Source organism: Salmo salar, chromosome ssa12 (genome assembly GCF_905237065.1).
Source record: "Salmo salar chromosome ssa12, Ssal_v3.1, whole genome shotgun sequence".
NCBI classification, from domain to species: domain Eukaryota; kingdom Metazoa; phylum Chordata; class Actinopteri; order Salmoniformes; family Salmonidae; genus Salmo; species Salmo salar.
In genome coordinates this window covers 63,123,501-63,146,301 of record NC_059453.1, presented here as the reverse complement: position 1 = coordinate 63,146,301, position 22,801 = coordinate 63,123,501, and the positions used below count along the sequence as shown (strand labels likewise).

The 22,801-nt window shown below is 43.1% G+C and overlaps 1 protein-coding gene across 5 annotated transcripts in view; it reads right to left on the bottom strand.

Annotated features, from left to right (window-relative positions):
• The window catches only part of LOC106565476 (inositol 1,4,5-trisphosphate receptor type 1), a 169,290-nt gene that overhangs the window by 51,108 nt on the left and 95,381 nt on the right, over window positions 1-22,801 (bottom strand). For 2 of the 5 annotated variants that reach the window (XM_014132695.2, XM_045691637.1), the window contains exons 34-41: window positions 20,848-20,976; window positions 18,025-18,145; window positions 15,622-15,806; window positions 14,663-14,811; window positions 8,087-8,198; window positions 6,858-6,893; window positions 2,907-2,954; window positions 1,342-1,474 (exon numbers count right to left, since the gene is read on the bottom strand). In XM_014132695.2, coding sequence (XP_013988170.1) covers window positions 1,342-1,474; window positions 2,907-2,954; window positions 6,858-6,893; window positions 8,087-8,198; window positions 14,663-14,811; window positions 15,622-15,806; window positions 18,025-18,145; window positions 20,848-20,976 — 913 coding nt within the window. The remainder of the gene's footprint in view (window positions 1-1,341; window positions 1,475-2,906; window positions 2,955-6,857; window positions 6,894-8,086; window positions 8,199-14,662; window positions 14,812-15,621; window positions 15,807-18,024; window positions 18,146-20,847; window positions 20,977-22,801) is intronic. The other 3 variants (XM_014132696.2, XM_014132697.2, XM_014132698.2) reach the window with 3 other exon arrangements.

Below are 22,801 nucleotides of genomic sequence, written 5' to 3'. Positions count from 1 at the left end.
GCACACACACACGCAAACACACACAGTAATAAGGCTTGGAGGGAGGGACCCAAGAACTAGTCTTATTACTCATTCCCATAAGAGGCATAGTGGTGTAACAGTACTTACATATTACATTGATTGACATGAACATAGGCACTTAAAAATGCTATAACTGGGTAATATGACATCATTCCATATGCGTGTACAGCTGCCACCATGTTAAGTGTGATACACTTCTTCTGCATCCTGGTGACTGACTCATACATGTTCTTAATACTACATAGAAATAAGCTACACTATTATCATGGTTTATTCAACAGGCCTCATTCCCCAAAAAGCCAGAGTAGTTCTCAACTGAGCTCTATGAGAAAAGCTGTGTGAGGAGATAAATTGTCTCAATATTTTGACTTGAAATAGTGTGGTCAGATCAATCACACAGTGACCTGCTCATCATGAGGAAATAACAGTGTTATGAGACAGACAGACAGACAGACAGACAGACAGACAGACAGACAGACAGACAGACAGACAGACAGACAGACAGACAGACAGACAGACAGACAGACAGACAGACAGACAGACAGACAGACAGACAGACAGACAGACAGACAGACAGACAGACAGACAGACAGACAGACAGACCTACCTACCTACCTACCTACCTACCTCCTGGTTATATAACAGAGAGATAATGAGCAGGTCTGTTTGAGAAACCTTGACATGCATACACTTCTTTAGCAGAACAATATAAATGTCCCTATCTACCATGCACAGACTTCCACCGCTCAAAGTGATGCTATCTGCGTGATAAATAAAGATCATTTTCTTTGGAAGGGGCAGAGGTCCAGAGTTCAGAATTAGGTCAGAAAAATATGCAACATTGTCATGCTTGGTTTCTGTGTGCACTAGAAACTCTTGCTTTGTTTTACATTTTAGGGTCATTTTGTTAATTTGTATCTGGCAAATTACTCATACTACAGTTTGTGACAAGTTACATAAAAATGTACAAAACAAGCTCATATGATTGTGGGGTGATTTATGCAACATGGGATAAAAATGACCTGAGAGTTAACCTTTTCGTCCAAAACAATGGACAGAGAGACCGAGAGACAGAAGAGGACAGACGGAGAAGAGGACAGACAGAGAAGATGATGGGGAGACCAAGAGAAAGACAGACAGAGAGACAAAGAAGAGGACAGAGAGACAGAGAAGAGGATAGACAGAGAGACAGACAAGATGACAAACAGAGAGACAAATAAGATGACAGAGCGAATAGGACAGACAGAGGAGATGACAGATAGAGATACTATATACTAGATACTATATATAGGGGAGATGCTCGGAGATAGATGCTCTCACCTGATTGGCTCTTGCTGGGCCCTACTGGAACCAGGGTTCCGTTGCTGAAGGCAGTCAGGCTGTCCCTCCGCCCACCACTCCTATGGAAGTTGCCATAGTAACGGTTCACCAGAATCTGCCTCAACGCCTCACCCTACAGAGAGAAGAAAATGGAGGTGTATTAGTGTGATGATGTAAGAGAGAAGGAGACTTGAGAGGGAGTTTATTATACAGTGTACATTATGAGCACCATATACGCATCATCATGCCAATGAGGCCCAGTTGAATTGATTAAAGTGGTTTGAAGAGTGAAGGTTCAGGCCAAGCCAAACCAAATAAACATTGTGTGCATGAACTGTACTGCTCTAAGTTACCCACATAGTCCTGCAAGGATGAAGATTAGAGTTCAGATGGCTCGCTTGTTTTGGTTTGAATAGGGTTCTGGGTTTGATATCAGCATGGGCTACCTACGTCGCTGTAGATAAAGCATCTGCTAAATGTCCATATTGTTATTACTCTCCCAACATTCTCAGTCACATTTTGAATAAACACTCAATAACACAGGTAAAAATAAGTCATGAGCTTGTTATATCTCTATCTCTGGTAAAAGTGAGCCTGCGTCCTGCTTTGGGAGTTCGGGACCTAGCTGTTTTCAGACAGGCTTGCCCTCCCAAGACGTAGCAATGATGACTCATCCAGCCACCAATGGGAGTCTGCACGACTCTGCCATTGCCACGGCAACTGCAGCGCACACGTTACCTGACAGACCTCCCATGAGGGGAACTGAGGGAAAAGAGTGAGAGGTGGCAGAGTGTGTGCGTGTTAAGTCAGCCGTGGGTGTGCATTTGAGAATGACAGCGACATTACATAAAGCCTGCTACCATGGTAATGCTCCAGCTAACAGAGATGGGCTAACCCACGCAGTACGGAGAACAGAGCCTTATCTGTCATCGGCAGGGGGCAGATAAATGGACATTGTTTGGGCATTGTGTGAAACAAACTACACAATCACACATCGAGAGCCAAACATCCAATCACGCTCCACATCTTTGTCTTCCACTCCCTATTTCCTTCGAGACAACAAGTGTGCGGAGGTGGGAAGGTAGCATATGTTGTGTGAGTTGGTCCATCTGTGTTCGATTGCGGTAACCAGTTCGTGTTAGAGACAAACTGCTAAGACAATGCCACTGAAATACAGGCTTCACTTGTGCTTATCCTTTCCACACACACAAACACACTAAGCCAATTATATGGGGGACGCCAAGTCAGCTAACCACAACTGTAGGGTAAGGGCTGCAGTGGAGTTGGTAATCTGTTGAGTTCAGTGACGGGTTAAGGGTTCAGGCTAGGGGGAAAGCATAGCAATCTCTACGGTCGGTCTTGATCGTAGAATGTGTGAGCTTCTGTTAGGTTAGAGTTACGTTCAGGGCTAGGGGTTTATCTTGGTCATGTTATGTTCCTGGCCAGTTGTACCTACCCTTTTCTGATGTTATGTTCATGTTAGGATCCTCCAGTAGTTTATTAAGGTTAAATTGGGGTTAAGGGTTTAAGGTTGTGTTCATGTTACAGTCAGGATTAGTACCTACCCTCCTCTGGTCATCCAGTATTTTCTGTGGCTGGTTGAGATCCAGCTGCTGGTGCAGTAAGGTGGGTTAGCACAGCACAGCGGGCCAACAGAAACAAACACAGGGTTATTCCTCATGCAGGGTTGGTACGGCCAACATACACAGGCACAGGGTTAATAACAGATTATTAATAATATTATAAATGATTGACTTGCAAAGGGCAGCTATAGGGTTGTGCCATGCCATTGACTGGTTAGAGCGGGGTGGTGTGAAGGTTATGGAGGGGGTCAAAGCAAAGAGAGGGGTCAGCAGCGGTGATGATGACTATCAATCAGGAAGTAAAGGGGGGGTGGGGGAGAGAATCAACAGTTCACTCTCTGGAACCACTGCATATAACGAATTGCAGACCAACATTACTCTCAGCAAAGTACAATACTACTGTACAAATGACAGCACAAATAAAAGTAATCCATGGTTCTCTTCTCTTTCATGTGGATCCTTGGCCTTTTGGAGAGGTGCGGCCACAGTGGGAAGTACAGGATACTTGTTAGCTAGCAACTGTTTGGAGTCCGATCACGCTCCCATGCAATCATGTTAATTACATAAGATGCAGAAACACTAGAAGGGGAGCGGAGGTGTGGATGGGGGAGGGGTGGAGGGGAGAGAGAGAGAGGGAGTTACATAATGGAGCTCAGTGACACACAGGAGCTTAGAAAACCCATCTGTCACCATAACAAGAGAGAGAGAGAGAATAACACAACAAATCACAACACAGGGCTCTGCCAGCACAACCATGGCCCCCTGAAACAAGGTCAGACAGGGAAGGAGGGAATAAAGAGCGGCTGAGGGCAGGCCTATAATTGGCTACATTAGAGAGGTTGTGTGTGTAGGTTGTGTGTGTGTGTGTGTGTGTGTGTGTGTGTGTGTGTGTGTGTGTGTGTGTGTGTGTGAGGGTTGGAATAGTATACTGTTTTCCTACTGTATATCCAATATATGGTAGATAAGCCTGAGAATATCTGGTATGTGTCTGTATAGAGAGGCAAGCATGTTTGTGTCACCTTAAAACTTTGTGATTATGTTACCTTTTACACATCACTTAAAGACTTAAGAAGATTTCAATCTAACTTAGCAAGTTAAGTTTACATAACCATACTGTTTCCTTCAAAACGTATGACCACATCAAAGCCAGACAGCCACCGTCACACAGCCTGCTGATCAGAGCAGATCTGCGCTCTCTCTCCCCAACGCCCATGGTCCGACCACAGCGACCGCACAACAACCCCTCATGCTCACCACATCCTCCCCAACAATCGTTCCACCGAGCTGGAATCTCCCCGCGGCAAGCCCCTGGTGTCTGTCACATCTCCAGATTCCACGTTAAGAGAAAACACATGCAAAAACATTCCCCTTTTAGCTGTTTTTTTGGTGTGTGTGCTGTGCATGTCCATGTGTTTGTGTTTTAGCAGGCGGAGGGAGACAGTCATGTTCAGACCCGTTGCTGACTGAAATGGATCTTGGGGTTTGCCGCTTGGCTGCCCACTGTCCAAAGTTCTCCAAACACAATAAAGACATTGAGGAAACCTAATAAAATGTCTGTTGCTCTCTGTCATTTTCGCTGCAACTAATCTGCTTTTCTCAGACTTGTAAAATTAAATCCATCTCGTCCACCCAAGCTCTTGAGCCAAGGCCAATACCAACCAAGTGTCCGGTGAGTGTCAACAATTGACCGGAACTACTTTTGTACATAGTCAGTCATCTATAAAGGACCTATTCAGCTAAAATAACAGTTCAGAATGTTGCAGATATGTAATGTATAGAGCTGACACAATTCCATATTCTACATGACAGAGTATCAGAACTGCTCGAAAACATTTATATCTGACGGCTTTGTGACGTTACACCCTCCTGACCAGAGCCCAGGTCCCTCTCACTGATTTGCCTCCTTCCTCTTTAAATCATGGGCCCAGGTGTTAAAGGGGAAATCTGAGATTGCTACATCCATTTTTATTATTTATTACATCCATTTGTATTATTTATCCATTTGATACCCATTGATTCTAGAAGAATATCACTTATAGATGCCTCTATTAGTTCAACTGTCGCACCCCATCAGAACCAAAAATACACGCTTATTTAGTGGCGAACCAGAATGAGCACATTTTTGTTCTGGCCCAACACCAACACACATGATTCAGCTTCACCTAATCAACTTATCATCAAGCCCATGATGTGTTGAATTGAGTTAGTTAGTGCTCGGTTAGAACAGACATGGACGCCCTGTGAGTTCCCGGTCCTAACAGAATTAAGAATACATAACATAGATATTCTAGAGCAGCTCACACATATATGTTCATGTGCATTATGGACAAGCTACATTTTAACCCACATATATTCCTCTTGCTTAATCACAGAGAGGAGTGTGTGTCTGCACTGTGCTGTGTGGGGAGTCTCTTCCAACACTAACACACCACGGAAACAACCTCTGCCAACTCCACTTAGACTACACACACAGTGTAAGTGTCTGCAGGACTGTACCGAGTGTGAGAGAAAGGAGAGAGATACTGAGAAAACGTGAGAGAGAGAGAGAGAGACACACAAGATAAATAGAGGGGAAAAAAGGAAGGAAAGAGAGAAGGAAACAGGGAGAAAGAGGGAGAGGTATTAGCGAGAGAAGGGAAGGTGGGCGAGGTTGGCTGGCTTGTTTTCCTCATACTGCCGTTATTACATCAGAGGAGGGAGGGGCATCAAACCGGTGTGGATAGGGAGGGCTGTAGACAGATATATACCCCCCCTCAACCCTGTACCCCATATAGCCCCCCCCCCCCCCCCATATCCCCTCTTGGCCCCCTCCTGCAAAGGCACAGCCAGTGTCTTTTGGTATACTGCTCCTCCACACTTTTATTGGCAATTACCTCTGAAGGTCACACATCAGTGGAGGGCAGGAGAGAGAGAGAGGGAGAGAAGCAAGGAGAGAAGCAAGGAGAGAGAGAGGGAGAGAAGCAAGGAGAGAAGCAAGGAGAGAGAGAGGCAGGCTGGGTTCCAGGAAAAAGGAAAAAAAGCCGACCCGGTTCTTATGTAACCACCGCCCCAGAGCTGGCAGCGGCCCAGGGATCGTGCAGCTCACAGGCAGGGAGAACTAGGACGCAGCCACACACACACACACACACACACACCTTCCTAGCCCTAGATACACTGTTACAGTGCCTCCTACTGACACCCTGGGGAAAGGCAGGGGAAACACCCTAAAACAGCCATGAGCTCAGACTGCACATAGAAAGTAGAGAATGGAGAGAAAGGAAGAATGCATAGGGAAAGAGAGAGAGGAAGAGAAGATAAATAAGTGGCACACACATGAGAAGCCAACATTTCCGGTCACAAATGCATTTAGGTCAAACAGAAAGTGTCAGAATATTCTATCAAACTCACACTCTCCTCTTAGTGGTCCATGACTAGGGCCAGAACAGAAAGAACTCCTGGTCCTGTCCATGACGGCATGGTGCTGCAATATCATTGACTAAAGCTCTTCCTGAAAGCTCCATTCATCCTTCTAGTGAAATAGGGAGGGATGTTCCTAAATGGAACTAGTGCACACTTTCCACAGCCCTTAGAGAGACCGATTGGGACACACATACTGGCAGCCTGCCCTACCAGCATGGGACTCACCCTGGAACAGCACAACACTACTGGGTAAAGCGCACACACATGCACGTATGGGCACGCGCACACACCCACCCACCCACACCTTTACTTACTGATTGGGAGGGTGAGGAGAGCGGGTGGATGAGCGGGAGAGAGGGTGACAGAGAAAGCAACCCAAAACTACCACTACAACCCCAGGCGTACTACCTACAGACACATTTCACCACCACATACATCCACAACTACAATCACAGACCTACATTTAAGAGGACAAGGCACATTCACAGAACAACTGAAAGAGGGAGAGAGAAGTAGAAGAAAAAGAGGGACAACCTCAGGCATATCCATCTCATCATCAAAGGCCCTGAGCTGAAAGAGAAGAGAGGGGTGGAGGGTTAGCCATGGATTAGCATAGAGAGGATGCAGGCTGCTGTGTCAGTGTGAGCAGGGCACACCACATCATTAGATGGAACAACAACAAAAAAGAAATGTCACAGTCTTAGCAAGTAGACCCTTGTTCTCATTAACTTTTTATTGGACTTTTCTATTCAGGTGAAGTCCGTCAGTTGAAAATAGAAATTCACGCAGACACATGATAAACCGCAGGTTCACACTTCTCACGACCAATAATCTTAACCAAATGATCTCTTTTGAAGGCTGTACAATTTTTTATTTTATTTAACTAGGCAAGTCAGTTAAGAACAAATTCTTATTTACAATGACGGCCTAGGAACAGCGGGTTAATAACAGCCTGTTCAGGGGCAGAAGACAGATTTATTTTTTACCTTGTCAGCTCGGGGATTCAATCTAGCAACCTTTCGGTTACCGGGCCACCTCTCTAACCACTAGGCTACCTGCCGCCCCGAATCAACTATACCTCCTAAAAGCTATGACTGCTCTTACATAATGACGGAGGTACTGTCAGCTATTGGTTAGCATAGGGAGGATACAGGCTGCTGCTGTATCAGTTGTGACCAGGGCACACCACAACATTAGGAAGCATACACAAACTTTAGTCGGACGGTACATAAAGAGCTTCTTTAAAGCACTCATGTGATGTGTATCTTAGTACACATTTAATACTTTAGAAAATACGTTCATTAGTAAAGGGTGTTTGACACAACGGAAAGAATTGGTATAATAGTAAAGGCGAGATCCATCCATTCTGAGCCAATTCCCTTTCTAGGAAGATCGGGGGTTATATCTCCCTGCTTGACCTCAGAGATAAATGCTTTCATTAGACCGTGCTGGTGAGTTAGTGTCCAGCCAAGTATTCATGAGGTCAGTCTAGCCTGGACCAGCTCAGTGTGTGTGTGTGTGTGTGTCTGTGTACTCATCATGTAGATCCATATCATTCTGTATCACATCAGAATAAAAAGAACACACTCACACTGGTTGATGAGTCGTACAATGTGAGCGATCCTAAAAAGAGAAGGGTAGAAACTAGATAGGGTTGGTCATCGACACCACTATACTGTGATGGAGAGAAGCAGTGGTATTCGAGGTTCGGGGCTGCTGATGGAGGTAAGGTAAGGCGTGTTGTGTTGTGACTCGTGTCCTACCTTCTCTCCATATCCTCTGTCTTTGGTCATCATCTCTCGGAGGGTCTGCAGGACCTTGATACACAGCCTCTCTTCATTCTCCTCCAGAAGCTGCTTGGTGTGTTTGATCAGCCTGAGGAGAGACAGTGTCAAAGGTCACCGTGGGGTCACTAACCATGGGGTCATGGTGGGGTTGAGTTCACAAGGATTGACTGGATGGGTGGGTTTGGGGCTCACTGTATGTTGGGGTGGTGAATGTTGTACACACATTATCATTTAAGTCATTTAACCAGAGTGACTTAGTCGGTGCATTCAACTACGTTTTTTTTATTGGAAAACAATCACATATTAGTCATTGCAAGTAAACACTTCATTTTGTTTCTTTTCAGATGAAGTCTGTCATGTGGAAATAGAAATTCACGCAGACACATAACTTAAGATAAACAACAGCTTCACGTTTCCCAAGACCAATAATCTTATCCACAAATGTTCTCTTTTTGAAGGCCTTGGCCACACCCGTCTATACTGAACAAAAATATAAAACGCAACATGTAAAGTGCTGGTCCTACGTTTCATGACCTGAAATCAATTTGACACTAGAAGGTACACTAGACGGTGTTGGTACTGTCAGAATGAGGTCCTCTGTAGTTCCACTGGTGTTGCCGCTGTGTGTCTGGGTTCAGGGAGAGACCGACACACAGACCAACACCCAACCTGACATCTGGACTAAACTGGAAGACCTCAGAGACACTGTGCACAACCTAGGGGTCATCGTGTTGAAGCAGGGAGAGCAGCTGAGCAACACAGACTGAACTATCCATCTACAAGAGCCAGGTGGTTGATCTGAAAGTGGAGCTGACATCACCAAGTACCAGATGGAGGAGGTCAGAAAGGAGAATGATGGTACAATCACAAAGATCCTATTCATTTAATAATTACTAGTTCTTATATGTAATTCCATGGTAACAGTAATGTGAAAACTTGGCATAATCTTTTTACTTTATCCACCACAGCAACCATATTGGGCCCGATTCAGACTTAGGAAATGTACGCCTTTCCTACACACTTCTCAGTAGTTGGAATTCAGACTTACCTTACTTACAGTGCCTTCGGAAAGTATTCAGACCCTTCGACATTTTCCAAATTGTTACAGCCTTATTCTAAAATTGATTCAATTGTTTTTTCCCCCCTCAAGCTACACACTAAACCCCATAATGACAAAGCAAAAACTTAAATATCACTCACACAAGTATTCAGACCATTTACTCAGTACTTTGTTGAAGCACTTTTGGCAGCGATTACAGCCTCAAGTCTTCTTGAGTATGACGCTACAAGCTTGGAACACCTGTATTTGGGGAGCTTCTCCCATTCTTCTTTGCAGATAACCTCAAGCTCTGTCAGGTTGGATGGGGAGCGTTGCTGCACAGCTATTTTCAGGTCTCTCCAGAGATGTGCGATGGGGTTCAAGTCTGGGTTCTGGCTGGGCCACTCAAGGACATTTAGAGACTTGTCCCGAAGCCACTCCTGTATTGTCTTGGCTGTGTGCTTAGGGTCATTGTCCTGTTGGATGGTGAACCTTCACCCCAGTCTGAGGTCCTGAGCACTCTGGAGCAGGTTTTCATCAAGGATCTCTCTGTACTTTGCTACATTCATCTTTCCCTCGATCCTGACTAGTCTCCCAGTCCCTGCCACTGAAAAATATCCCCACAGCAAGAAGCTGCCACCACCAGGTTTCCTCCAGATGTGACGTTGGCACTCAGGCCAAAGAGTTCAATCTTGCTTTCAACAGACCAGAACTCTAGAGCTCTGTCAGAGTGACCATCGGGTTCTTGGTCACCTCCCTGACCAAGACCCTTCTCTCCGATTGCTCAGTTTGGCCGAGCGGCCAGCTCTAGGAAGAGTCTTGGTGGTTCTAAACATCTTCCATTGAAGAATGATGTTGGCCAATGTGTTCTTGGGGACCTTCAATGCTGCATAAATGTTTTGGTACCCTTCCCCAGATCTGTGCCTCAACACAATCCTGTCTCGAAGCTCTATGGACAATTCCTTCGACCTCATGGCTTAGTGTTTGCTTTGACATGCACTGTCAACCGTGGGACCATATACAGACATGTGTGTGCCTTTCCAAATCATGTCCAATCAGTTGAATTTACTACAGGTGGACTCTAATCAAGTTGTAGAAACAGCTAAAGGATGATCAATGGAAAGAGGATGCACCTGAGCTCAATTTCAAGTCTCATAGCAAAGGGTCTGAATACTTGTGGAAATAAGGTATCTGTTTTTTACATTTAATAAATGTGCAAACATTTCTAAAAACTTGTTTTCGCTTTGACATATATGGGGTATTGTGTGTAGATTATGTTTTACGTAATCCATTTTAGAACAAGGCTGTAACGTAACAAAATGTGGAAAAAGTCAAGGGGTCTGAATACTTTCCGAAGGCACTGTATGTAGGTGCGTAACGAGCATTTCAGGCATGGTTCCCTTGTGCGCATTGAATAGAAATTATTTAACCGCTGAAAATCCTCCCACTTGCTGGCCAACAGATTTTCTGCTGGAGTTTTTATTCAATTGCGTTTTCAGTACATTGACAGACTTACTAGAATATATGGAGAGAACGGTTCAGAATATTAGGGACCAATGAAAGAAAGCCATGTAAATACATACATATTGGTCTCATTTTAAGCACCAATTGGTAGATACAAAAATAGTCTGATCTTGTATATTATTTAGGGCTCATAAAGTATTTATGAATAACAAATTAAAAGTTTGGAAAGCTTTTACGCATTAAATATATTGGTTTGATTCATCCTGAAAGTTACAATATTCAATTCATGAAATATTGGAAGGTGAGAATAACATACAATAGGGGTTGAACAGTAGTCCTATAAACCTACCCTAATAATAGTGAAAAGTCTGGGCATATAATTAAAACAATCTAGAAATCATCAACTTGGTAGGTTTGGCTCTATACTGTCATTTGCGCATAGCTACAGAAGACTATAGCTTGGGTATCCAAATTTCATCCCGTTATTAAATCAAGCTTTATTTATATAGCACATTTCAGACATGAATGCAACACAATGTGCTTCACAGGAAAAAAAACTAATACAAAAAATGAAAATAAAAACAAATATTTACTGCACAAGAAACATGAGGATTAAAAAAAAAGGAATAACAATTTAAAACTGAAAGACTAAAAGAGCATTACAGGAGAGCATTACAGTAGCTAAGCCTAACTGTAATAAAAGCATGGATGAGTCTCTCTGTATCAGCCTAAGAGAGTAAGAGATAAACACCTCTCTGGGAAGAGGAAGGGCGTGGTTGTATGCTTCATGATTAACGACTCATGGTGTAATCATAACATAGAGGAACTTAAGTCCTTCTGCTCACCCGATCTAGAATTCCTTACAATCCAATGCTGGCCAAATGACCTCTCAAAAGAATTCTCGTCAGTCATCTTCACAGCTGTGTACATGTGTACATGGCTGAATATAAACAGCGTAGTTAGTCCCGCCGCAAGGCAATCAAACAAGAAAAATGTTGGTACAGGGACAAAGTGGAGTCACAATTCAACGGCTCAGACACAAGATGCATGTGGCAGGGTCTAGTGAAGAGGCGACTCTGGGATGCTGGCCTTCGAGGCAGAGTTCCTCTATCCAGTGTGTGTTCTTTTGCCCATCTTAATCTTTTCTTTTTATTGGCCAGTCTGAGATATGGCTTTTTCTTAGCAACTCTACCTAGAAGTCCAGCATCCGGAGTCGCCTCTTCACTGTTGACGTTGAGACTGATGTTTTGCGGGTACCATTTAAAGAAGCTGCCAGTTGAGGACTTTTCTGGTTAGAGCCAGTTTGCGCTGTTCTGTGAAGGGAGTAGTACACAGCGTTGTACGAGATCTTCAGTTTCTTGGCAATTTCTCGCATGGAATAGCCTTCATTTCTCAGAACAAGAAGAGACTGACGAGTTTCAGAAGAAAGGTCTTTGTTTCTGGCCATTTTGAGCCTGTAATCGAACCCACAAATAATGACGCTCCAGATACTCAACGAGTCTAAAGAAGGCCAGTTTTATTGCTTCTTTAATCAGAACAACAGTTTTCAGCTGTGCTAACATAATTGCAAAAGGGTTTTCCAATGATCAATTAGCCTTTTAAAATTATAAACTTGGATTAGCTAACACAACATGCCATTGGAACACAGGAGTGATGGTGTGATCATTCTGCCGATTCTGTTGAAAAACAGAACGTAACAAAACGGGGATCAACATACCTGAATTTGTCAAATAGAAATTCTAGTTTGCAACTGATGGACTAACGATTACACCCTAGATCAGCTAGATGAAGGCAAGAGTGTGCAAGGCGGTATTGAATCTGTCACGGTTTGTCACCTTGATTACAAAAAGTTCTCTCGACCCATGCACCTACGTTGTAAACTTTCATTCACAGGCTAGGTTGTAGCAACCTCATGATGGGTTTAGGGAAATCTTGAGTATCATGTGGTAGCCTAAAGCTATCAATGTTACATTGAGCTGGGTGAATGGAATATGAATGACAGTCATCCACTATGCTGTAATAGAAATAAGGCCATGCTCATGAAAATGGTACCAAATGGCACCAATCGCCACTATCAGATGTTTTTATTTCTTTATCAATCTCCAGCGCAAGCAGCAGAGCTGTCAAATCAGACTGACTAGCAGTGAGAAAGAGGTGGAGGAGATGGAGAGAGAGAATGCAGTTAATGTAGCTCCTCTAAATCTTAGTAGAAGACGTGGTGATTCAATAATAAATCTATTTAATCATAATTCACTTCCTCCTCTACCATGTTCTATTCCCAGACAGACCAAAAGTGGTGTTCTCTACTGCTCTGACTAACGCTGTAGGACCCTTCCGTAGTGACACTATGCTGATCTTGGCCAGGCTTACAACCAAATTATAGTTACCACATACTGTTCGTGGCATACATTTCAACCATTTCAGGACAAAATAATGTGCACGAGTGTCTGAATATGTTTTTTATCCTGATCCAGGTCTCTTCACAGCGCCAGTGAGAGGAGTCTACTACTTCAGATACACTGTCTGTGGTGGTCAGGATACAGAACCAATAGGTGTACACTTGTATAAGAACAACCAGAGTATAGTAGTCACAGGTGAAATTAATAATGGCCAGTATGAGTATGAATCTAATGCAGCAGTCCTAGAGTAAGAGGAGGGAGATGTGGTCTACCTGCAGCTCGAATCAGCCCACCAGGTTTATGATGATATCTTTACTCGTACCACCTTCAGTGACTTCCTGCTCTTCACCATGTAGCTTCAGGGTGTGGATGAATGTTTCCTCCCACCAATACATTCATAAAGAAGGGGCAATGTGTCTGTCATTACTTTGGGCAAAGTGAAATACATATAATGATCTGTCTACATACCAGAGGTGTGGACTCGAGTCACATGACTTGGACTCGAGTCAGACTCGAGTCACAAATATGATGACTTGCAACTCGACTTTGACTTTAACACCAATGACTCGTGACTTGACTTGGACCCGAGCCTTATGACTCGACCTGACTTGATACCCTCCCCAAGCCCAAATATTAAAAATGATGCTATTAAAAAAAAGTGTGCAGCGCATCAACTCTTCATTTAACGATTACAGTTTGAATCGGACAGCAGCCAATAAAATTGTGCCAGCTGAGAAAAAGTTGTGCAAGGCAGTGCAGAGGAACGTCGGCGGGTGAATCCAGATGGAGCCCTTGGAAAGATGATACCCAAAAGTATTATTTTCGGATATAAAGACAATGCTGTATCAACAAAAAACGGATTGCAACTTGCAAAACTTGCGGGAAGAAAATTACAGACGGAGGCGCAACAATTTCCAACTTTGTTCAACATTTGAAGCTGCACAAAGAACAATAAGTTGTGGCTAATATAGCCGACAGCTATATATTTTATTACTTTAATAGTGTATCATGTTGGCTAGCGTAAAGTTAAATCAATGAGCCAGTCAGTATGGGAACGTGATCATTGCACCCAAGATTGAGCTACAAATGGCTAGGCAATTGGTAGCCTAAATCCTGCCTGACGTTTCTAAAACAAGGTTGGGCGATAGCACATTCATCTCCTGCACATCTATCACTCCAGTGTTTTATTGGTATATTGTAATTACTTCGCCACCATGGCCTATTTATTGCCTTACCTCCCTTATCTTACCTCATATGCACACACTGTATACAAACCTTTTCTACTGTATTATTGACTGCATGTTTGTTTATTCCATGTGTAACTCTATTGTTGTATGTGTCGAACTGCTTTGCTTTATCTTGGCCAGGTCACAGTTGTAAATGAGAACGTGTTCTCAACTAGCCTACCTGGTTAAATAAAGGTGAAAAAATAGCACATTATGACTCGTTTAGAACTCGAAACTCAAAGTTAAAGACTTGAGACTTGACGGTCTTGACTCGGACTTGCCTGTCTTAACTTGGGACTTGAGTGCTAAGACTTGAGACTTACTTGTGACTTGTAAAACAATGACTTGGTCCCACCTCTGCTACATACTATCCCATACACTGTATACGTTGTTTAGTGTGGGGTGGGATTGTGAACACACATACTTGCAGATGAAGCCGCCACTCTCACACTTCCTGCGGGAGTCAGTGTTCTCAGGGAAGAGTAGCTCGGGCCGATGCAGTACATCCACTAGGACAGACAGCTCAGCCTGGACCAACGGACGCAGGCGGTCTTCTAGAGCTGACACTATGTCCTACAGAGACAAAGGGACAGGGAGGGAAGGGGGGGAGAGAAAGAGGGGCAGAGAAAAAGGGAGCGAGTTAAAGGGATATTGCGAGATTTTGGCAATTAATGATAAAGACAGTTGTGCTAAGCTCATGAGGCATTTATGAGTTATATTATTCAAGAATCAATGAGTAAATATAAAGAATTGAAATGACAGTTACCAACTTCACAAATCCCAGACTGTAGCTTTAACTTTTTGTGCCTCAGTGTGGTAAAGGGATAGTGCAAGATTTTGCCAATGAAGCCCTTTTTGTACTTACCTAGAGTCAGAAACTCATACCTTTTGTGTGTCTTTGACTGAAATTTGAAGGAAGTTGAAGGTCATTTTGTGAGCCATAGCTAGCAATTGTGCTAGTTCACAACTGCCCATCTGACTTTGGGTAAGTAGAGAAAGGCTTAATTGACAAAATCTCGCACTACCCCTTTAACATACTCAGGCACAAAAAATTAAAGCTGGTCTGGGATTTGTGAAGTTGATAACTGTCATTTCAATTCTTTATTCACGCACTGATTCTTGAAGAATATAACTTATAAAGGGCTCATGAGTTTAACACAACTGTCTGTCTTTATCATAACCCAAAATATAAGGTTTTATTAATCCATTGCTCACAAACAGCAAGAATGTAAACAATGTATAGCTTCAAAATTGTTACAACTATCGCTTGGATGTCATGGTCTGTCAGTCCTTGCATGTGTAGCGCAATATCTATGAATTTAGGAGGGATTACATTTCCCTAGCCCCATCCCTCAGACAGACTCACACAAACAGTGTACCTACCTGCAGTCTCTCGATGATGTTCCTGTAGTCTCGGGAGGTGGTCAGTACGGAGTCTCTGCGTGCAGCGTTACGGGCAGACATTCTCCAGGACATGGCTGTCTTCTGAACGATGTTGTTGGACTTCACAAACAGGTTGTTCACCTGGCTGTCCAGATCCACTGGGATGGCTATGGCTCGCCCTTTAGCTATCACATTCAGTACCAGTAAAAAGTTTGAACACGCCTACTCATTCAAGGGTTTTTCTTTATTTTTACTATTTTCTACATTGTAGAATAATAGTGAGGACATCAAAACTATGAAATAACACATATGGAACCATGTAGTAACCAAAAAAGTGGAAAACAAATCAAAATATATTTTATATTTGAGATTCTTCAAAGTAGCCAACCTTTGCCTTGACAGCTTTGCACACTCTTGGCATTCTCTCAACCAGCTTCATGAGGTAGTCACCTGGAATGCATTTCAATTAACAGGTGTGCCTTGTGTTGGGTTGACATAGGGGTGGTATCAGTTGTGTTGTGACAACATAGGGGAGGTATACAGAAGATAGCACTATTTGGTAAAAGATATATTATGGCAAGAACAGCTCAAATAAGCTAAGGGAAACGACAGTCCATCATTACTTTAAGACATGAAGGTCAGTTAATACGTAACATTTCAAGAACCTTGAAAGTTTCTTCAAGTGCAGTCGCAAAAACCCATCAAACGCTATGATGAAACGGGGTCTCATGAGGACCGCCACAGGAAAGGAAGACCGAGAGTTACCTCTGCTGCAGAGAATACGTTCATTAGAGTTAACTGCACCTCAGATTGCAGCCCAAATAAATGCTTCACAGAATTAAAGTAACAGACACATCAACATCAAATGCCAGAAGCCAGAAGAGGACTGGCCACCCCTCATAGCCTGGTTCCTTTCTAGGTTTCTTCCTAGGTTCTGGCCTTTCTAGGGAGTTTTTCCTAGCCACCGTGCTTCTACACCTGCATTGCTTGCTGTTTGGGGTTTTAGGCTGGGTTTCTGTACAGCACTTTGAGATATCAGCTGATGTAAGAAGGGCTTTATAAATCAATTTGATTTGAAATGCTCAGAGGAGACTGCGTGAATCAGGCGTTCATGGTCGAATTGCTGTAAATAAACCACTACTAAAGGACAGCAATAATAAGAGACTTGCTTAGGCCAAGAAACACGAGCAATGAACATTAGACCAGTGGAAATCTGTCCTTTGGTCTGATGAGTCTATATTTGAGAATTTTGGTTCCAACCTCTGTCTTTGTGAGACGCAGAGTAGGTGAACAGATGATCTCCTTGAAGCATGGAGGAGGAGGTGTGATGGTGCTTTGCTGGTGGCACGGTCTGTGATTTATTTAGAATTCAAGGCACACTTAACCAGCATGGCTACCACAGCACTCTGCAGCGATATGCCATCCCATCTGGTTTGCGCTTAGTGGGAAAATAATTTGTTTTTCAACAGGACAATGACCCAACACACCTCCAGGATGTGTAAGGGCTATTTGTCCAAGAAGGAGAGTGAGGGAGTGCTGCGTCAGATGACCTGGCCTCCACAATGACCGACCTCAACCCAATTCGCAGCAGTGGTTAGAGCATTGGGCGAGTAACCAAAAGGTTGCTGGATCGAATCCCCGAGCTGACAAGGGAAAACAAATCTGTCATTCTGCCCCTGAGCAAGGCAGTTAACCTACTGTTCCTCGGTGCACTGAAGATGTGGATTTGGATTTAAGGCAGACCCCCGCACCTCTGCGATTCAGAGAGTGCGGAATGCACATTTCAGTTGAAGGCATTCAGTTGTACAACTGACTAGGTATCCCACTTTCCCTTTACAATTGGGATGAGTTGGACTGCAGAGTGAAGGAAAAGCAGCCAACAAGTGCTCAGCATATGTGGGAACTCCTTCAAGACTGTTGGTAAAGCATTCCAGGTGAAGCTTGTTGAGAGAATGCCAAGAGTATGCAAAGCTATCATCAAGGCAAATGGTGGCTACTTTAGAATATAAAATATATTTAGATTTTTTTTGGTGTCATTTCATAGTTTTGATGTCTTCAATATTATTCTACAATGAATGAGTAGGTGTGTCCAAACTTTTGACTGGCACTGTACACACAACCAAGGAAGATGTCATACAACACTCATCTTCAGAGTACATCCCAATCATAATAGCACTGCCTCATCAGGGAATTTGACTAACAAATGACCAACAAATGGCTAACATCAAGTTGGATTTCTTTGACAACCCCAATATATAAAGTGTTATACAGTTGGTCAAATCTATACATACAGTAGAGTAGTTCATAGAAGCCAGGTTATTTTGAGGGGTCTTTGTTGGAGGTGTAAAATCGGAGCTACAGTAGTGTTGGGGGTTAGTGTTATGAATGTGTTGTACTTCTTACCCACGTCAGACAGCACCTTGATACAGCTCTCCACTGAGCCCTTCTGGACTGGGACCAACCAGTTACAGTGATACACTCTGAACACTGCCTGTAACTGCTGTACAAACACTGGCTGCCTGGTCTGAGGGTTAGGAGAGGGAGAGGAGGGAAGAGGGCAGAGGGGAGTGAGAGGTAGAATAATTGAGTTATAAAAAACTGATCAACGAGATAATATTATAAGGTTTATATAACCATGTTATTGCATACTTGACATGGATGCTTCCGACTCACACTAACTATTAAGGCTCCACCATTACAAATCATACCTCCACCTAGCCCTGTGAAACAACATGGTGGCCGCAATCTGGAAATCAATCAAAGACACAAAAAGACAGTACAGGGACAAAGTGGAATCACACTTCAAATGGCCTCGACGCAAGATGCATGTGGCAAGAACTTCAAACCATTGGGGATTCTAAAAGGAAAACCAGCTGCGTGGAGAACACGATGCCTCTATCCAAGACGAGCAAAACACTTTTTATACTCGCTTCAAGCTAATCAACACCGATCCTCCTACAAGAGCCCCTGCTACTGAAGAGGACTGTGAGCGCTCGATCTCTGTGGCAAACGTGAGTAAGACCTTCAAGCATGTAAATACTCACAAGGCAGCAGACCCCTATGGTATCCCCGGCCGCGTCCTCAAGAGCATGTGCATACCAGCTGGCTGGAGTGTTTACAGATATATTCAACCTCTCCCTGTCCCAGTCTGATCTCCATGTTTCAAGTTGTCCACCACTGTCCCTGTACCCAAGCAAACAAAGGTAACCTGCCTTAATGATCATCGCTGTAGCTCTCACTTCTGTAATTAAGTGCTATGAGAGGCTGGTCAAGGACCACATCAACTCCACCGTACCCGACACCCTGGACCCATTAACATTTTCATACCGACCCAACAGATCCACAGATGACGCAGTCTCCATTTCTCTGCACAGTGCCCTATCCCAGCTAGACAAGAGGAATACCGATGTGAGACTACAGCTCAGCTTTCAACACCATAGTCCCTTCCAAGCTCGTTACTAAGCTCAAGGCCCTGGCTATGAACACCTCCCTCTGCAACTGGACTGGTGGTGAGGGTAGGCAACAAAGCCTACGCCACGATGACTCTCAACACAGGGGCCCCTCAGGGTTGTGTGCTCAGCCACCTCCTGTACTCCCTGTACATCCACGACTGAGTAGCCACAACACGACGGTGGTGGGCCTGATCGCCGACGGTGACAAAACAGCCTACTGGGAGGAGGTTAAAGCCCTAGCAGGGTGGTGCCAGAAAAACCAAGGAGCTGCTCGTGAACTACAGGAAACAGGAAGGGGAGCACGCCCCTATTGAAATTGACAGGGCTGCAATGGAGAAGGTCAGAAGCTTCAAGTTCCTCTGCATGCACATCACAGAATAGAATACTTAAGAGTACAGATTATTGTATGAGACTATACACAGATTTGTTTTTCTTAAATATAATTACAAATTCAATTTTATTGAGTAAATGTATTTATTGGTTTATTTTCATTTTGAAATAAAAAAGTTATGAATGTAATGAATTGAAGGTTATTTGTTAAAGTGGCAGTGCAGTTTAAAACTAGATTTTCCTGTTTTCTTAAATTATATTTCCACACTATGAGGTTGAAATAATACTCAAATTGTGAAAAATATGATAATGCCCTTTTTGTGTAAAAGCTGATTGAAAAAAAATCCTGGAATTTCAGCCAGTTCAGTTGGGATGTGATCATCATGTGATTTGTCACAATGTGATCTGATTATAATAGACCAATGACTGTTCCTCTGGGTAAGGGGCGGGCTCTAGACAATCCTATTAGCCAATCAGGGCTGTGTATGTAAATATATTCAAATTTGTTCCTAACGCCAACACGATCACTGTGAGCATTCCACAGACCAAAGGAGGCTCAGGGAAATACATTATTACAAATATTTGTATTTATTTATTTTCATTAAATAAACACACACAGTGATTTATTAGATATACAGAGATGATTTAAAAATACAATTACAAAGACAGAATGGGGGCTAAATGTACCGATTTTAAAGGTTGTGTCATTAGATTTAGGATGTGGTTAGGTCGGCAGAAGTTTTTGGCCCCAAAAAATGGGGTGCCCAGAAATTCTGGTGAAAAAAAAAATGGGGTCCCAGCTGAAAAAGTTTGAATATCACTGCATTAGCACCTAGTCATGTGTGGTCCCCATTTCAAAAAATGTATATAAAGTACCTCTGTCAGTTTCCCCAAAAGTGAGGCCTGCAGCAGAGGATAAAAGCAGTCAAAGAATAAAACAATTGTCAGTGATGATTTTCAGGACAAGCCACTTGATAACCTGGTTTCTCTCCTCTCTTATAGTCTCCACATTGGTGCAGATGTCCATAATAAAGGTCTGGAAGGTGGTATTCCTTTTATTCTAGGAATTGAAGAGCAGTTTACCAAGAACTAGATGAATGGACATTGAACATAAAGATCTTGGGGATGGGGGATTGATAAACAATTACTAAATGCTGTCTACCATGGTTGTGGCTCCCATGTACAACAGGAAAACATTACTCAGTGACGCCATTATAACAATCATTATAGACTGTGACAGGAGTAGCATACAGCTCTCTAAGGCTAGCTCTACGGGATTATGACAAACTTCATGTTCCAAGATAGAAAGATAACATAAATGGCAAATGAGATTGTGAAAACTGAGAGGAAGGAAGGTTGTACTGGCTTTCTCTGAAAGACCTTGGTTCCTCTGACAGAACGTCCCTCTCTTTTCTGGGTAGGGGGGTGGGTTGCCCTTGGTTACCTGCAGGCTGGTGCTCTGGTCGGAGAAGGGTGAGCTGAAGAAGGTGGTCACAATGCTCATGACCGTCTCGGTCACATAGCTCTCCAAGACCGTGTCGGCATGTTTGCGGTCACTCGTGTTGTTGGACACCTGCAGACGTCACAAGGTGAACACAACTCATTCCTGTTTCACCTGCAGTTGTACTGCACTTATGACATCTATACATTCTGAATACTGTAGGAAATCCAGGCCTGTGTATAGAATAGTATAGTGAAAAACCAATGAGTTTTCAAAAGGGGCGGATTTCTTACAAGTACATTATAGTTTAGTATAGGGAGGATGAAGTGTATTTATGCTAATAATTATGCTATTGTGCTCCAATGATGCCTTCTAAATGTCCTTAATATTTTTTTAGAAAAAGTTTGATTGAAACCCTGATCCATTCTCATCAGTCATTCAGACGTATAACTCTTGCCTGGTTATTTCTACTTAGAAAAGTATTGGACAGGCCACCTAACATGCTGACCCCACGACCCGCTTTGCGTGTGAAGCGTTGCAAAATAAATTTACACAATCATTTCATCCAAACTGCTTGCGCGCATCAATGAGCATCTGCGTAGGTAGGCGCTAAAATAGAACTTGGTTCTATTTGACGTTTGACGTGCTGCAAGTCCTGCCTCTCCCATCTCCTCATTGGTTTTTAGGAGCATATACCCACATGGGTGATTGAAAAATGAACTGAGATCCACACTCCAGTCCAGTTGGTGGCGGTAATGCAGAATAATAATAATATTTTTCTGAATTGGAAAATTTTTCTCGGTGTAAACTTAAATATAACTGGAGGTAAAGTATGTATAAGAGACAACGTTTTTTTTTTTTAAACAAGATCAAATTTAGTCATTTGAAAGTCTGCTAGTTAGTGCTTTGAGAACTAACAATCACCTCAAAAGCTAGACAGTCAGGGAGATTCAAAAATTCCAAAAGGTATGCATTCAGGAGTATTTTTGTCATGGCATGGGGCCCTCATTGATTTTGTTATAATGTTTGAGTCACTCAGATAGCATAAGCCATGGCAAGATGTGTAGAATTGCAAGAAATGTGCTTTAAAACGGAACATTTTTCTCTCAGCCTCATGGCAAAATATGTAGAATTGCAAAAAAATTGCTTTTAAATCAGCAAAACAAATCTCCGCCACATGGCAAAATGTGTAGAATTGCAGGAAATTAGCTTTAAAACGGCAACATTTTGTCACTGTGGCCAACAGGAGGGCCTGAAATGTTCTGAACGCACACCATGGCCATGCCAATGTTCACGCCTCCCACCACCTAAGCCCCATTTTGATCCAGTAAAAACCTTAGCTGTGTTCGAATACCCATACTAACATACTGTATACTACATACTTAATGAGTATATACTACATACAATTAGTTCATTTTAGTATACTGTAAATGGAAGAGTATCCTTTCAGTTGAGCTTACTAGCTCTTCGCCGGTCTACCGGAAGTTGATGCTGTTGCTGTGCAACCTCTTGCAAGCTAGTTAGCATAACAAATTAACAGTTAGACATTTTGTTGGATGTGTTCTTAAATTCAATATGGAGTGCCAGAGTGTGCTCTTAAATTCAGAGCGTTGTCAGATTGTCCATTTGTAAATTCTGAGCGTTTCGCTCTTGGAGCAGACACTGGACGCTCGGGCCAAGGAGTATGGTTGATTTGAGCGATCTGACCTTTCACCGGCAGTCAAGCACCCAAGCTAACGTTGGCTAGCTTGCTAGCTACTTCCAGACACAAATGAGAGTGAAAAATCTGACCATTGTACTCGCCCTAGCAGAGCTGGTTAGGCAGTTTCCGTGTTATCCAGAGCGTTAGTGACTAACTGTGTTGCTGGGAACTATTTAATTACGCTTTTTTTGCCGACTTAACTGACACCGGCCATATTCAACGAGTGTTGATTACTCGTAAATTAATTATTTACGA